The sequence below is a fragment of the Pollicipes pollicipes genome, unplaced genomic scaffold (assembly GCF_011947565.3).
Source record: "Pollicipes pollicipes isolate AB1234 unplaced genomic scaffold, Ppol_2.1 Scaffold_6686;HRSCAF=7923_pilon_pilon_pilon, whole genome shotgun sequence".
Classification (NCBI taxonomy): Eukaryota; Metazoa; Arthropoda; class Thecostraca; order Pollicipedomorpha; family Pollicipedidae; genus Pollicipes; species Pollicipes pollicipes.
In genome coordinates, this window is record NW_023596921.1 from 31116985 (window position 1) to 31134860 (window position 17876).

The following is a 17876-nucleotide window of genomic DNA, read 5'->3' on the forward strand; positions in this document are numbered from 1 at the left end:
AGCTCAACATTGAGGGGCAGCTCAACATTGGAATGCTATGCATTGGGGGAGGGCATTGGGTGGGGGCCGTGGCCCCCCAAGGAGATACAAACTTCCATCCCTGCTGCTGGGCGTGTGTCTCGCAATGCACCATCACTAGCCACCTGTATTCTGATTTTAGCGCCATCTAGTTTTAAAAAATATTACCTCAAGTTTAGAACAGGACATGGCAGCGCTAGTGGCTGGCCAAACTGGCGATCTTGGGTCTTGTCGCTTCCGCGCAGGGTTCCCAAATAACGGAGCCCGCTGTACGCTCATTCGTGTCCCGGTGAAGTGAGGGTGTGGTGGAAAGGACGCGGCTGTGTGCCGGGGCGTACAAACATTGGTTGTACGCAAGTGGTCGTGGTAGGTGACATCGCGTAGACTGTTAAAAGACATTCTCAAGTCCTGATTAGTCGGGAAACACAGAAGAAGGCAGTGATGTCGAAGACCAATCACATTTCAGCCTAAAGCGTGGTGTCTTCATTGTGATGGTAAAGTGAAGTTGTATTCGACGGAAAGCTCAAGTCTTCTGAGGATCAACATCTTTGGGAAGGATGGAATCTGGACAGCTATCCTCCAATCTCCTGAAATGGGTAAGTTACAGTTGTAAGGTGGCGTTGCTGCTGCTTGTGTGAAGTTACTGTTATGACATTCATACTTCCTGAATTTAGGATGTCTGAACAGTAGTGGGTAATATGACTAATTTGGGGTATCTATGCCAAATTCTGTAAACAGAATGAAGAAACCTGTGCATTTTATTAATAATCTTGTGACAATTGATAGCAAGCCGTGCATGTCCAATACTTAAGGATAGCTGATACATCAAGGCAGCATATATATTTTTTGCTTTTATGCCAAGTCCCAGAGAAATGCAACAGTATATCTTACACTGCCCCATGACTTTTTGGTCCTGTTAATATGCACACTGTTGATGTATGGTTAGTGTTGTATGCCAGCCATGGAAGGAGCTGGTTTCAATGTTGGCTTAGTCATGAGTGCATAAACCAATGTGGTTCACCCCCCATTGTTCCATTCAGTTAATAGGTATATGCGATAGACTTGGCTTGTGCTGTGACATGCGGAATACAGTCCTGCTGAATGATAGTATAGCCGGCATACCTTTGTAAATGATGTTTTTTGTGGCAAATTCTATCCACTTTATAGGAGGAATCCTGTCCCACAGTTTTATTGCTTGGTGCTGGTTTGTATATTTTCTGTAAGAATTTTTGCAGGTTAGTGACGTGTTTTGATATTTTTCAGCTGGAAACATTTCATGCTGGAAAAAATGCCACAAAACCTGAAGATATCAGTGATGGCGTTATCATAGCGACAGTGCTCCATGAAATGTAAGTGTTAGAATAATTTAGATTGGGTTTTGGTTGTGCTGTGACTATCTTTTGAGAACTATATATGTGCTTTCTAGGAGCTGAGGTGCATCAGTTATCTTTCGGAGTACCAACATTCTTATGGGTGTGAATGTTCAGACTGGGCCTGGAAGTTGAGTCCACCTATAATTCACCAGTTGAAACAACCCCTTGTAAACATGATTTCAGATGGAAGTACAATGGTGTGATCATGCTACTGCCATACATGCTGAGCTGTAGGTTGTTTTTAAGCTGTGTTTTGCATTCAGAGCTTTTTTGCCAACAATTTTACAGTGTGTTGCAAATCATGGGTGTGGTATTCAGCTGCAGGGGAAGTTTATCCATAGGAGTAAGTAAGTACCAAATCCAACTTAGGCATTATCAGTGAGAAATTTGACTGCACCATAACACAGCTGAATTGCAGGTTATTTTGGAGTAGAGTCTAACTGCAGCTAGAGTCAAGCATAGGTCTTTGTGTGAGTGGTAGCACAAGTGTTGCCTGAAACTCATGAAGCTCAATTTAATCCCAGGTTTCACACCACCTTGCAGTGAAAGGTATACCAATTGAAGTGCCTAAAGCATGTTATGGTGATATGTGCCTTGGGCTGTATACTCTTGGACCAGGTACTATAGAACAAGGTACTGAACCCTACATGAATGCTGTGTACTAGCTCTATTTTCAAGTTGTGCAGTCTAAGTGGGAAGAGAATCACTATATTAGCTAGGGCATGTCAGATTGACAAATTTTGTTGCCATTCTGCTTCCTGCCTCCATCCAAATTGCCGCGGCTGTGTCTGGAACAAGGACAGACATATGCAACTCCTGCCATTTGACAAGAAGTGATCTAGATGGAGCCCAGTTCCAAAAAACATGCTGTGTTCAGGTGACTTCAGTGCATGGTTATTTTATACTAAGAATAATGCTTGTTGCATGTGGCTGGTCGAAATTCTTATGATACGATTCGAGACTGAACTCACTGATTGCTTTGGTTGTTCATTGGTTTTTTTCGGGCGCGTCGAGCTCACTGACTTTTCGTCCAGGATTGCACTTACTCTACTACAAAGTTATGTGAAGCTTTCAGTCGGTTTCCACGCTGCTGGAGGCAAATGACGTCATCATTCGCGTCGCCCCGTCCATTGCGGCTGCACGTCGACGTAGACCGCCCCTTGTGCATTTCGACGAAGTTTGTTTGTTGTCGTACGTGACGTTTTTGATGGGCCATAGTTTGTACAGTTTGCTGGAACAAATTTCGCCGGGCTGCAGTCTACTTTTCAAGGTCTGATTACTATTGCCATCCCAGTTGTGGTCGGACGCCTTTGTCCTAAACCCCCTGCCTTATCCCATCCTCGTTCTTAGAAAGCGTGCTCACCTTTTCATAGCTATTAACGTGAGAAGAGCCATACGTTTGTCGATACGGATCATAAGTACGATGCAATACTTACCGCGGTAAACATGGATTTTTTGAGTCCCTGGTGCAGTTGGCGTTTGGATATCTGTGCGCGGACTCTCAGATTAGGGCGGAATGGAGTGAAATCACACCACTTCACATGCCTGACAAACTGCTCAATCGCTAGTCGCAACACATTCCTGACGTTTTTCTTTGCTTGTGTGGAAAGCGCTTTTTCAAATTCCTTTGTCAAACTGTCAATTACCCCCAAGTTATCTTGCTTCACAGGGAAGATTCCTTGCTCCTTGAAATGCTTCGCATGTTTCTTGCTTCACGTTTCCATTTTGTCAAAGTATAATTGAAGGAATACCACGGTGTACGGGGAGCACCGGGCGGTATGCACCGGGGATGGACCTTTCTTGTTGCATGGTTTGTTGGTACATCGGCTTGGTAGAAGTTAGGACAGATTATGACCGTGGGCAATTTGGTTGAATGCTGTGGGAACTGTGTACGGGGGCTGTTCCCTTTTTTTCCTTTGGTTCCCTTTTCATGGAGAATTTAGGTTAGACCAAATTTATTATCGCAAAGAGACGGGAAGCAGCTAGGTAGCATGGTGCCGTTAATTACAATCATTGACTCCTTAAAGTTATCATCATCTCCACCGCATTACAGACAGGGTTACGTGCTGGCATTCCTGACTATCGGTCGTTGCCTATCGTTCTTGCGCCTGCATGATTTCGCATGGGAACAGGAATGGGAACCTTATAATTGTCTCCAGGCATTACGTGCGTACCTCTACATGCCTCTCAGTCAAAAATAATGCCCGGCTCGGTGGTTTCGAAAAACGGCATTCGATGTCTGACTTATTTGTCTTGTGTTGATGTTTTTCCCCGTAATCGATGTCGTTGTCTAGTTTTCAACTTCAGAGATTGGCGCATTCAAACATTCAAATCAAACTCAGCCTACGGATAACGGCCCAAATTTATCATCCTTTTGTATCGCAGTAGATTGTATTTCGAGACAGTTCTAAGAGTGCAGATGCAACGTACCCCGACGTACCGACGTTTTTATCGGGCACGCCAGATAAGCACTTGTTATCGTAACGAGAACCTGGCATGCTAAAGCGATCATGCCGTCCATCATGCAGAAATCATGCTGCGATTTGAATACGTCAATACCTGAGTTTTTGTGCATTGACAATATTTCACAGGATGGATCATACAATGCCTCTGATTCTCCGTAGGATCCTGGGTAAGAATGCGATCGCTACTCGTGTCGGTTTTTCTCAAGGCTTGCCTCCACCGGGCAAGGACATGGACGCTATCCCCAAGCGGCATTTCTGAGGACATTACACAAATGATAAAGATAAAACTTGATAAAGGTAAAACTCTGTAAAACTTGGCATAGCCGAGACACACTTATTCTGTACGTCGGACAAAATGGTCCCGAGTTACCTCTGATTACTGAGTTATCATGCCATACCCAATGCTTATATAAATCTTTGCGGCAATAGTCGTTTGTTGTTCACTGGCAATGAGTGGTACCGTTTAAGGTCGGGAACTTCACTGGTCTAGTATGACCTTGCTCGACGCTAGACCGGTCATGTAATTTTCTAAACCCAAATCCGACGCGGACTGCGACGTCGTTTCCGTCTGGCTATATGCCATTTGGGTAGATGCCGCTTCATGCTCCGTGAAGTCGTGCAGACGCCAGGCCGCATTTTTTTATTTTGTATATTTTTTTTTGACCGAACAGCGGCAGACCGTTTGCCTCCCTCCCGCCAACGGCGCTAGTGACACCACTTCCCGCCGACCATGCGAAGTCTGGAAGAAAAAGTCTGCTAATTTTCCCAACCGATCTCAATGGTGTGCATATGGGGAATTTCTTGACGTCACGGGAGTTGGTCTTTGTTTGCGGTCGAATGATCCCGCTTATCTGATAGCGTCCGTTGGGCATGCATTACAGTGCGAGTAACAGGCGTCCTGACATGACTGGCTGGGGAGATAGGCTGGTTTGGACACGGGCGTGACATGAGCCGGATTGAAAATTTGCCCCTGTACCGTGGTGCGTACCTGCCGATGATGAAGTGCTCCGCGCGTAGCGCACTCAAATCGGCTTGCATTTTGAAGGACCGGGCAACGCCAAACCGTTGGCGAAGCGATCACCAATCGAAATAAAAGTACAATGAACATATGAACAGAAGGCTGGGGTGTAAACTGGTATTCTTTTATAAGGACCCTGCCCCCCCCCCCCCCCTCCATATTTGGTATTTATGTTGGCCCGCCAGGTGGTCTGTACCCTTCTCGAACACATTTTTGCTGGAATATTGCAAAAAAAGAGAGGAGGAAAAGGCCGAATATCACTGAAAGCTGGCCTTCTGTGGACGGTATTTAAAGGCTGCTCTTCTGCTCAACTACAGTACTTGTTGATACAGGACACACTTCTTAAAACAAACATTGCCGTTCGTCAAAATAAAGTGAGCTGAATCCAGTGATGATCCCGCAGTTCGGCAGAGGCTGGGTTGTCGGGGCGTTGGGTACCCCACTCCCCCCACTCGCCAATCACAAGACAAATGAACCCCATGACGCACAGTGATGAGCCCGTATTTGTCCTATTTTAACATCAATGCCAGTTCATTGAGGAAATGGTCAAGCTCGCAATGGCACTGCGTTTCCTGGGATTTTTCTTAAATGATGATAGGCTGAGTACAGGGGACCGTAAGATGCAACTTTGTCAGCGCCGCCATTAGCTCCGTGTCTTATAAAGGATATCTTGGTGTTGTCGGAATGGAATGGATGGGATTGGAGTGGGATGGGTGCTTACGTCTGGTTCATGTTGACAGCAAATGGGGCTGGGGCTGCGCAGGTTTAAACGTCATCGTGAATAGGTCGAGTGCATTCGCCATGTACTGGTTCGTTTGACACCCTGTGCATGTCCTCCTGAAAAGAGCAGGTACTTTACCCGTCGTGTCCTCGGAGAACGGCTGGACCGTTGGAGATCGCGTGATGGTTTCTTATCACGGGGATCTCCGGCCAGGCTGGTCCCACTTGCCTTCCGGTGTCAAGGCCATCGCGAAAGGAAGCGAACCTCGGCTTTATCGACGCTGGGCGGGTACAGGTTTTATGTGGACGTTGCGGGGTGCGCGGAGTCGTTGAACAGACTGTACCACTTTTATATGGGGTTTTGAACTGAAACAGCCATCTTTAAGACCTTTCGGTGTGTTCACAATCGTGCCCTTCTCAAGGTCTAAGCCTGTATAGTTTCTGAGGCACACGCCCGCGAAACTAGGGAAGGTATGTCGGGGAGGGTATTTCAAAGTCACCTTGACATTCATGACGTCGTAATGACCTCATTCAAATCCTGTTATTCCACAAACCATGCGACGATCAAGCCCAATACAAATTCAATTGTCGAAGTGTTCACATCTGGTGTTCGTGAGGGCGATTTCCAGATATAACCGCTGTCAGTTGGCTCTCAATCAATGGCGTGCAAGATACGATCCCGTAATCAAACCATGACGCATTGAAAAACATATTTACTAAACAAAGAATTGTGTCGTCTAGAGCAACTTTTGCCTGTTAAAAAGTATACCAATAGTTACAAGTGAGGGTCTTTCGTATATCTGATGCTTGCTTCAATATGTTCAAATGTGAAGCGTTCCCTTTAAAGGCAATGCCACACGTTTGGGGTATGTTACAAAACATATTGCAGTGAAACGTCAGGGCCAGTTACATTTAATATCAGCACCGGGTAGTGCCATTACAGCCTATCCAAGACCACCAAGATATCAATTTGATTATTTTCTTTCCAAATTATGCTCTCGCCGCCTCGTAACAATATCATTTTTCTTCCCTGCAGTCGCGGCTGCCGTCGTCATGACATCCGCCGTGGCACCTCCAGGTGCGAATAAAAGATGTTCATGATTGGCCCAGTGGGCGGCAATGACCTTTTTCCGAGAAGCGCATTGGTTGAGGTTTGAACCAGTGCGTCACTAGGACCATGTAATACTCTCACGCCCAAAGCCAAAGTGTGCCTGGAAAAGAACCACTGGTGAATGCCATAGGAGAGAAACCAAAACCACAGTGTAACGTTTTGTTGAATTGGCGGGATAAAGCTTCATGTTCGCATATCTTTATCTAAGCGAGATGTTTCAAGCCTTCGTAGCATTTAGTGCACAATATTTTTGCATCTAGCATATTGTTTTGTTTAAACAGGACGTTTCAATCTTTGTTAGATCTTATTACATAAACATTTTGACAAATAAGCGTGTTGCAAACATTACAGAACCCACGCGTGGAAAAAGCAAGGCAAATAAAATCTATTTTTTTCATAGTGGTGAGCAGGTAGTCGAATGAGCTTTGTCTTGCAGGAGCGGCTACTTCAAATAGAAATCCTGAGCTTTTCAGAAGGATTTCGAGAAAATTGGTATTGCTCATCAGATCGCACGCGTCTGATCTAACAATAAATCAAAAATACAAAAAGGTGGCATAGTCCCTTTAAGAGGTGTCTTGAGACGGCATGACGGCTTGGAGACGCTGGCGGATGTGTTGGCGGTTGGAGCCGTTTGACCCGGCGGCGCGAGCTTCCGCCGCTGTCAGCTGTGGGCGCGGGCCGGCTCCGGTCTCTGTTCGACTGGATGGAGGAGGCGAGTGATAATGCGCAGGCAAAATTCCTGGTTGTCTTATCTGTTGGAAGGTGAAATGAAACTGCTCACTTTCGCCGGGTCAACGCGTGACGGGCGAAGAAGTCAACTGGTCTGAGCTTACTGTTCCTCCGATCAGTCACGTTGTGGTGGATTTTCTGGTGCGGTATCTACTTAGCCAGTGACGTGCCGTAAATATGCCTCCTTCAGTCTGGTTCAAAGTTTGTCTGAGTCATGCGGACTTTGGTCGTGCTCACGTCACTGCTTGCCCGCTTGCTGAAATGAATCGTGCGCTGTCAATGGCACAACTGGCACCGTATGCGTTCCAACGCGTTCTGTTCGCGAATTTCATATCCAACGTCGTGGTTTTGTTAGGTCTTTGCGACGGATGTCCATTGTATGGTTTGTAAATGAAACCACGTTTGCCATGTGTGCTGATTTGCTGTTAAATGTGAACTTACGTACATGCTCCTCTGTCAATTGAAGTTCTAGGTTATGCGTTTTTCTCATTATACCTTGCTCCGGAGCTACAATTCCGATCCAGGCCATTGACCTTTCAAAAGTTACATGCACCCTTGCGAAAACTCATTCTATGTTACTGCGTGATGGCCCTGGCAGCTGACGTGCCCTTAAAACGCACTTCTCTGCAACTCTCGGACACGGGGCACACGCGTGGCCCGCCGTCGGCCGCCGACTGGCCGCCGCCGGGCGGGCATCCGGCGCGGCCCCGACACCGGCGCGTGCCCGGCCGCCTCCGCCGCCGCCGGGACGAAGGCGAGGCGCGCGCCGCATCCGTGAGGTGAAAACGGCATCGCCGGGCCGCGCCGATCGCCGATAAGATTGGCGTCGGGCGCCGATCGGGCTGGCAGGCCGGCCGAGGTGGCGATAGTGCTGGTCAGGTGCACGCTGTCCTGGCCGCTGGCCATTGTTTCCGGCCGTCGGACGTGCCTTATCGAACGCGAAGGCCTTTCCCCCTGGAGGGAGAGCCCTGCAATCCGCGAACGTTCGCTGCTTCTGCTGCTTTCTCGATACATAAATGGGGTTTTCACGTGTGGCGTGCGTTTATGACGTAGATTGTGTGCTTTGAAGTTCGCCGAGAAAGTCAAGATTTTTGTGAAGTGTGGAGCTTAAGGGTCAGTCGACCACGAAAAATCAGCTATCTCCCACGATAAGCCATTTTAAAACAGATGCGGCATGCACCCGAAGCTAAGCACGTAACCCAAACTGAAGCCAGCATGCAGTTTAATTTGGGAGCGTGGTAATCTGGTGTACAACGAACCGCGAACAGCACGCATTCCCACGAACATGATCCTCCCCACACCAGTGTACAGCACGGCCGAGGGGGCCGGCTGGCATGAGGCGTGTGCGCACCTGCTATCGCCTTCTCGCCGATTGCAGCACGGGTGTATTCTGCTGTCTTTTAAGAGCATACGTCGTTGTTTTTATGATGGGCGAGATCCGCACTGCGAGGCACCAGCTGCATCATGGCTGCTCGTGCGGACCGCTCACTGCGGCGTGTTGGTGGGGGCTGGCATGGACCAGTTCTGCGCGGCCGAGCCCCAGTCACCCCTTTCTCTGCCATGTCGCGGTCTGGCGGGTCTATTCGCCGCTCGTGGGACATACCTGTGTTCTGTACCATGAGTGTAGCTTTTTACGAACGGTTTTCCGCATCGTCCTGGAGTAATTTTAGGCGATTGAGGGAGACCATTGTTTCAGCACTGAATGAGTACCGGTCAGGTTTTCAGCGGCTGGGTGATTGAATTACGAGGTCTTGGACTATATACAAGCTCAATTATCAACTCATCGAATGCGAGTTTCGGTTGCCCGTCAAGTTAATTAAACTGTCAGACGATCTCCTTCAGCGAGCGTTCACAAGTGAACTCGGAGCTACCCGCGGCCTTCCAGCCTGATCACTCGCCGTGAGCGGTGGACCGACAGCCGGAGCTGTAAGACTCGCTCATGAGAGTGCGTCGCTGTCTCTGTAACAGGCGGCCACACTTGCGTCACTGGACGGCAGCCGGCCGGGCCGCTCTCGTGGCGTCCAGAGGCGCCGCGCGGGTCCTCCGGCCGCTCGTAAGCCGCCGGTCTGCCCCGACAGCTGACGTCGCCTCCCGGCGTCCGGCTCGCTCCCGGCGCCCGTGTTGTGGACGGTGGGCCGCGGCATGCTCCCGGCCGGTGTCGTAACGGCCGGCCCCGATCGTGCGGCGTCAGAGGCGGGCGCGGCGTCCTGCAGTACACGGTCCACCGCTCGCTGACGGTGATTCGGTGCACTGTGCACCGTGCATGTGGCCGGTCACGTGACCTTGGCACGCGGTCCACCCCGAGAGAGAGGCGCGCACCCGACGGCGGCCGGTTCGCCGCCCTCCCGGCCGCCCGCCTGGCCGCCGTTGGGGTCGGTGTCGCCGGCGGCCGGCACCGCCCCGTCCCGCGCCGTGATGGGCGGCCCCGCACCACGCAATGCCGCCGTTTGTCACTGCGCCGGCGATGGGCGCTGGGATGAGTTCAGCTCCCGGCCGGCGGGAGGGTGGCGTTTTTGCAGCGCGAGGTGCGGGGGAGGGCGCGCGCGCGCGCTTTGTGAGCTGTTGACGGCAGACCACAACGATGCTTTTATTGTGTCCATGCAGATCGGCGCAAGCGGGGTGTCGACGGGAGAGCACTGGCTTTTATGATTTGGTGATTTAAATGAGCTGACATGAAACAATCCGTGACGCTTGCCGCGACGTGACGTGACTGTGACGTGAGCTATAGAGTCGGCTACAGAATCCGCAAGTAGTTAGCGTCTTGTAAGTGAGCAAAAGCATAACAACACATGCTATCCTGCCTCACTTGCGCAGCTTTGGCCGCCTATCTTCCGAGCTTTGGTCCGTGGGAACTTGTCACGGACCAATTCTTTTTGTTTTACAGGCTTATGATTTCAACACTTTTCACACAGCTGTCAGTTTACTTGTTACGCTATGGAGTTCAATTAGCTTGGTTGTTGACGTGTACGGTTGTTGATGCGGCTCACTGCATCCTCCTTTGGTTACCCGTCCGCTGCCAGCGTATTCCCGCACCGAGAGTTCGCAGCAGCCGAGCGCTGTGGGTCTGTCCGCACCTTGGTTGGTTGTCAGATACCTGTGCCCTGGCCGTCCCGGGCAGTCATGGACCGTTGCCCGGGCTTGCTGTGTCACCCGTGTCCGGCGACGAGTCCCTGGAGTCCCTGTGCGGTCGGACGTTTCATGTCTTTAATGTTCTGTATGTGTTCTGTGGTTTCACCTACGTTTTACCTGACGACACGCGAATTACTTGCACGACCGACGGCCATGCGTCGGTGGGCGCGCGCGCGTGGGTTCCGTAACAAGGAACCCATCCCGCCCGCCGAAGACTGTGGTCCCTCCCGTGCTGTGTGTCATCTCGTCGGACGGCGCACTGTCTCCTCCGACATGTCGCTACTCCGAGCTGGCTGTGTCGATGCTCGGATGGTCGTTCCCTCTTCGTCCCATTGGCACCGACGGCACTGTCCTGTCCGGCACTGACGGCACTGTCCTGTCCGGCACTAGCAACAGTGTCATGTCTGGCACTGACGACACCCTCCTGTCCGTCACTGACGACACTGTCCTGTTCGGCACCGACGACACTGTGCTGTCCGACAGTGACGACACTCTCCTATCCGGCACTGACGTCACTGTCTTGTTCAGCATTAACAACAATGTCCTGTCCGGCACTGACGACACTGTCCTGCCCGGCAGCGAGCCGCTGTGGTTCGACGACGCCTGGCTGGGAAAGATCAAGACGGACGCCGGCGGCAACTGGCGACTCAAGGTGAGTAGAACGACCCCGGAGAACGGGGCGCAACGGCCGGGACGGCGCCCGGTGGGGCTGAACTGGGCTGACGAGCGGGCGGACTGCTGTGAACGGGTACTGAACTGAGGCTGACGGGCGGGCCAACTGCTATACCCGGGTGCCGAACTGAGGCCGACGAGCAGACGAACTACAGTAACCGGGTACCGAGCTCGGGCCTAGGTGTTCCGCCACCGTTTTTGAAGAACGGGGGACGTATGATTATGCTGTGTCTTCGTGCGGCTGTTCCTGGAACGGCAGGGCTTCCAGTGCTGGTGTCAGCTGCTGCACCTGGGTAGAGCATTGTGGCCGTCGCGGACGTCCATTCTTCAAGCATTATAAACAAATGTCCCAACCAGGCTGTTTAAATCATCTGTCTTTGCATTGGTACTGTAGGCGCGATGGTAGTTCACAACCCCAATAGCAGTGGGACACGACCACAACAATCACTTGTCTTCAACCGTCATTGGCTGTTCACCAGTCTTTGAAATTCAAATCCTTTTATGTTTCAAAGTGAACCTTTGACCCGGCTTGTCGCACACAGGATTTACGACTGTGAACGCCTCTGCGGGGTGGCACAGGTGGCCTTTGTCAACCATGGTCGAATTGTTCACAAATAAGAGTGACGATTCATGCTCCATACTAAGAACGCCTCCGCCGTCATCGGCTCACATTAACCAGCATGCATTCTAGCCAACGGGATTGACGATGAGGGAGTGCTTTTTTCTAAGAGGAGTCGTCCTGCTGGATCTCATCGACATCCAATAACAAATGACTCGCGGTGACCCTCTCACCTCAGCTGTAGCCTGTAGCGCTGAACTGTATTAGCAGCTGTCGCCTGCGGTCTAGGCGGACGACAAATCGCGGTGAAATCGGTGCGTGGACCTGTTCCCGGCTATGACGGACAAGACGCCGGAGTGTTAGGTGAGAACTGGAACGCCGGGTGTGACGCGGACGATGCGCCACGGGAACGATCGTACGGCGACGAAGCGCCGATGTCGCCGCCAGCCCGCCCGACCAGACGTCACCTTCACTGTCGACCGGCCCGGCTCCGCGCGGCCGCCGTCTCGCCGCGCCGCGTTTGTCGCTGGACGCTCGCCGCTGCACGGCGGCAGCGCCGGGGCTCGCCGCCGTGCGCTGCGGCGTGACGTCCGGCAGCGGTCGCCGGCGCGGGGTGGCGGCCGGCCGCGTGTGTGTCCACACCGGCGACTCGGCTCCCCCCGGGGCGGCGCGCGTTGGTGCCGTGAGTGGCGGCGGCTCCGCGGGGCTCGTCGCGCCGCTGTCGTTTGGACGTGACTGAAGGTGAACGAGTTCATCAAGCGCCTGCCGCGCGGGGACCGGTTCGGTCGGCCGGCGGAGGGTGTCGCCCGACCGACGCCGGACCGGAGAACGCCCGGCGCGCCGGCCGCCGCAGCTCTCCGCTGAGGGGGACGGGACGGCGCCGCCGGGCCAGGCCGCGAGGGACCGTGCCGCCCGTCTCAGCAGACCGGCCGCCGGCAGGCTCGCCCGCTCGAGGCCAACCGGTTACCGGAGCCATTTCCGGCCGGTGGCGCTGATCTGGCACCGGCGCGCGGCCGCCATCGCTGCAACATGCAGCGCGGCGGCTCGGGCCTCTTCCTGCTGCGCCCTCTCCGGGCCAGGTAGCCGTAGTGTGATCAGACGGCCAAGCCGTCGCGAACGAGCATCCCCGCGCCGCTCGCCTGGCGATCCGGCGAGACTCGGCAGACGACCTGGGCGAGTCGGCCAGCTCATGCTCAGAGCGTGCCGAGACTCGGCGGCCGGAGCTCCGGGCCGCGGCGGCCGGCGAGCGCCGTGCACGGGACCGGCTGCTTGGTATTCCGTGGGCGCGGCGCGGCAGCCCTGACCGGGCCGGCCGGCGGCCGCACCGTCACGCCCAGGGTCATGGCACCGGCGTGATGTCACTGGTGGCCGCTGTTTGCGCCGGCGCGTCCCGCTCGGGCGGTCAACCAGGCGGAAGGGTGACGAGGAGAGAAAAAGAGAGAGAATAGGGGGTGGTGCGGGCTGGAGAATAGGTAGGCTCTTCACCGCGCTGCACGGGTCAAGGACCCGAAATGCGCTGGTGATGGACTCCGTTCAACCTCAACCTGATGCACACGCATCGCCCGGCTCCCAGACGGTGGGGCGTATCAGGGGCAGCCCTCGCAGCCGCGCGGCGCAGAAAGCCGGCCGGCGGCGGCGGCGCCGCGGAGCCTGGCCGACCGCCGCCGCAGCTGCCGCGCCTGGTGCATTATTTGCGCTCCCAATTGGCGGCCAGCCGGCGCCCAGCGGTGGCGTTTTGCGGCGGCACCTGGCTCAGCTCCCACGCGGCGCGAGCGGGCGCGCCAGTTTTGCGGCCGCGCCGCTGGCCGGCCGGACGGCACCCACGCAGGCAGGACGCCGCCGCCTGCGGCCAGCGCCGGCGGCGGCCGGTTTCACGGGACGCGACGGCACCTGGCGCCGTGCTGTTCTGGGCCGGCGGTGTGTGGGCCCGGGCTCAGCGGCCGCCCCGGCCACCGAGCGGCCTGCTTGTCGACGTTAGCTGGGGATCAGCCGGGGCGCCGTGTTTGACGACGCCGGGCGGCTGGACCGGCCGCACCACCGCGTGCCACACGCTTTCCGACGTGTTGGGGAAACGCGCCGCCCGGCCCGCCGGCCGGTCGGGTGTGTAGCGGCGCGTGCGTGGATCTGGGGGCGGACGGATTAGAGGGCCGGCGCGGAATGTAATTGCGACACCGCGGCGGAAGGCGCGGCTGGTGGCTGCGGATCTGACCACGCCGGCGGCAGTCGGTGACTCGGGCGCTGCGTGTGCCGCGACCCGCCCGCCGCCTGACCCAGAAGGCGGTCTTATGTTACGCGTTATGCGTCATTCCCGTGCCGCCTAGGCAGTACCACAAATGGGGTTTGTCTTCGTTCTGCGTGTCGGCTTGTTGATTCCGCAAATGCGGCTCCAGCCACGCATGCTGGGACTAGGAACCCAAGACTTTTTTGTACGGTGGTTTTTGTGAAAATGTCAATGTCACTCACTGTTTCACTGGTAAAACTGCCTGCGGGATTTATTACCGACAGTTTACATCTGATCGCGTCTGCATCCCCAGCCACCATGGTAGATGTTCTTAAATAGTGTTTTTCGTAGAAACCGTCTTCAGTTTGAGATAGGCACGTAAGCTCAGCGGCAGGTGATGTGATCCGGCCAGCGTCCATTGAGTTCAACGTTGGTTTTTCCGCTTGTGAAGTCTAAAGTTGGATATCTAATTTTTGAGTTATATTTGTTCACATGCTTTGTCACGAAGGAGTCCAAGCTTGATCTGTGTCAACGTTATAAGGAATGAAACCCTGTAAAAACGAGCTTCACGTCACGGCAACCGGATTGAGAGCGAGCATGACAGAGGATACGCACTGTCATTAGTGTGAGTGCTGCATTTATATTGGCCGCCAGAAAAAGGGACTTCAAAGGAGCCGATGGTGCCTGGAGAGGCGCACCATTCCTGAGTGCGCCGTTGATTGTGTGGGACGGCGCTGTCCTCTCCTTGGCCCGGCTCTGAAAGGTTGCACAACCCCGAGCCAGCCCATGCCAGCAGCTGGTCCGGAGGGAGGGGGGGGGGGGGCAGCAGTATGACGCCCACGCAGGCCGCTCCCGCGAGGGAGTGGTGTGGAACGGCCGGCGGCGAACCGTTACTCGGCCGGCAGATGGTCAGGAGGCCACCGCGGGGGGGCAAGAGGCCGACACCTTCCGTCGTTGACATAGATGGCTTCCCGCGCCACGCCGGTGCTGACGTCTGACTGCCGAGACGGTGACGATGCTATCGGGGCCGCGTGTCGCACCGAGCGTGTGAAGTGTGCGGCTGTTGACGGCTGGTTGGGTGCGCGGCTGTTGACGGCTGGCTGGGTGCGCGGCTGTTGACGGCTGGCTGGGTGCGCGGCTGTTGACGGCTGGCTGGGTGCGCGGCTGTTGACGGCTGGCTGGGTGCGCGGCTGTTGACGGCCATGCTCCCGGACTCGTCACCGTCGGCGGCGGTGCTCGCCACCGGGACCCGTCCGGTCTGCCTGTGTCGGGGCGTGGGTGGGCGCGCCGGGCGGGAGGCCACCCGCCGCGTGGGACAGCGTCGGGCGGGGCGCGGCCCGCGCTCGACCGACACAGCGGCGCGCTGTCGGCGGCCCGGCGGCGCCGTCGGCGACACGGCCGGCCCCGGCACGCAGGCAGGGGCGGCAGAGCGGCTCGGTCTGTGCACTGACAAACAGTCTGCTGCCTCTCTGTCTCCCCCCCCCCCTCCCCCGGAGCTGCTCCGGTGAGCCGCTTGAACAAGGGTCAGGGTGCAGACTCAGCCAGCCGCAGAACCAATCATCACCGCCGAAAAGACCGGGGGTTTGAACCAGGGTCAGGGCGCAGACCCAACCATCCGCAGAACCAATCACCGCCGGAAAGACCCGGACTAATGGCCATTCTCGTGATGACGCGACTGGACTGCAACGCGCGTAACCCGCTGTGCTGTCCCCGGATGCTGCTCTCAAAGTGTTTACCCTCTTCATTGTCAACTCGGCATGTTCCCCGTGTCGGGGCACTCGTTCCACGAGAACAACACCCTCGAGCCTGTCGGAGGGCCGGCTCGGCGGCTGATAGTCATCCCCGGCGAGCGTGCCGGGAAATCGCGAGCTGTTGTGCGTCGGGTTCGTGCGCGGCAAACGGCCGGTGAAATTCTGCCAGTCACACCGCCGGGGGTAATGCCGCCGTTCTGGAAGCCGACGATCATCGCAGTGCTGGCCGGCCCTCCAGTGCCACCGCACTGCGGCTGACGTACTCGGTCTGAGCGTGGTTTCCAATATATAAACCTGAGCGTGGTTTCCGGAGATAAGTTTCGTTGTGAAAATGTTTCGCGGTATGGAGAATGGGCAATCGCCTTGTAGTGGCCTGGGATGGAATCCCACGTTTATCTGGAAAATACGTGCTTACACTGTGCCGAACAAGGCTCTTCCTTGACTGCTACCCGCCAATCTTGTTTTAGTCGTCTTGTGTAAGACCGTTTGAGCGACCCGAGAACGGCTGCAAGCGCTACATACCAATCATTCAGCTTTCTGAGCCCAGCACCTGATCCAGCGGTATCCGATCCACTCCCGGAACTCCCCTCCGGGTCCCTTCTCACGCTCGCACTCCGGCGAGGGCACGCACGCGGCGCCGGACGAAGGCACGCGGCGTCAGGTGGCGGCGGCGCGCCGGGACCCCCGGCAGCGCGCGCCGTCGAAAGGGAAACGGCTCGTTAGCGTGTGCGAGGGGCGCGGCTGGTGCCCCATCTCCATTAGCCGTGTTTATGGCGGGGCCGCGCGCCGGCCGCCGGGTCAGCGCGCGGGTCAGGGGTCGCCGGTGCCGGCTCCTCGCGAGCCCCGCCGCCGACCGCCACTTTCTCCGTCGCCGGCGCCGGACCGGGCGACCTCGCCGGCGGAGGGGGCGGCGGGCGCGCGCCCCCCCGGTCCCGTGACCCGACCTGACCCGCCCGGCCCGTCCGCCCGCAGGTCAGCAACCTGAAGAAGGTGACCCAGGGGATCAACGACTACCTCGCCGACAGTCTGGAGCTGAACATCGCCCACCTCACGCAGCCCGACGTCAACAAGCTGGGTGAGTAGCGGCCGCGCGCCCGCGGTCACCCTCCGACAGGGCGCTCCTGATTGCTCGGCAGATAGCTCTGCAGCGGCGACGGCGTGACGTCCGCCGCCGCCGCCGCTGCGGTGTCGTAACGTCTCCGTGGGACAGGCGATGGGGCCGCCAAGGCGCTATTTGCGCCGCGACGCCGTCAGACGTCCTCCGACAGGTCCCCGCTCGGAGGAGCCGCCTGTTACAGAGACGAGCCGCGGACGGCCGGCGACGCGACGCCGTCAGACGTCCTCCGACAGGTCCCCGCTCGGAGGAGCCGCCTGTTACAGAGACGAGCCGCGGACGGCCGGCAACGCGACGCCGCCAGACGTCCTCCGACAGGTCCCCGCTCGGAGGAACCGCCCGTCACAGAGTCGGACCGCGGACGGTCGGCGACGCGACGCCGTCACAGAAGTGGGCAAATGGCCGTCTGATGGGTCCCGGCGCGCGGTGCGCTCACACACGCGGAGGAGGCGTGCGTGCGCCGATTACGCCGCACGCGCACGCGCACGCACGCGCCGCCCGTCACACGCCGACTGCACCTGGCGTCCCGGGTGTCACGCGGCACTCGCGATTTGCTAGAAATCCGAGCCTCTCAGCGAAAGTCTATTAATAACGGCGGCACCATGGATAATGAGATAATTTCATTTTCTCTCGAGGAACGTGCGTTGCCAAAACTAATTAGAGAGCAAAGGCCGCCTCTAAACGAATCGGAGGAGGATTTGACAGCGATATCTGTTGTTTGAAGCATCTCGACACATACACGTTTCTATTTTTATTACCGGGAGCGAGCTTCCGCTGATCCATCATCAGCTTGTAAGAGGTTTGTCACTAATCAGCCGGGGATAAACGGTGGCTGCGGCGGAGGTGAAACGGCGCCCAGCGAGCGGCGCTCGAGCAGAGCGGCACCCGTTGTCGCCTGTGGCTCTCTCTCTATCTCTCTCCCCACTGTCGGTCATCAGTCAGTGTCCTGAAATTCAATTTATGGCAGGGTGTTACTGTGTAAAACACCAGCTAAAA

The 17876-nt window shown here is 55.9% G+C and overlaps 1 protein-coding gene across 1 annotated transcript; it reads left to right on the forward strand.

The window, feature by feature from the left end:
* Positions 1-284: 284 nt before the first annotated feature.
* LOC119108598 (protein Hook homolog 3) lies at positions 285-16867 on the forward strand. The gene is made up of 4 exons (XM_037232186.1): positions 285-614; positions 1282-1367; positions 11143-11215; positions 16739-16867. Exons 1-4 carry the CDS (start codon positions 576-578, stop codon positions 16847-16849), a joined length of 309 nt encoding a protein of 102 aa, XP_037088081.1. The 5' UTR covers positions 285-575; the 3' UTR covers positions 16850-16867.
* Positions 16868-17876: the final 1009 nt, after the last annotated feature.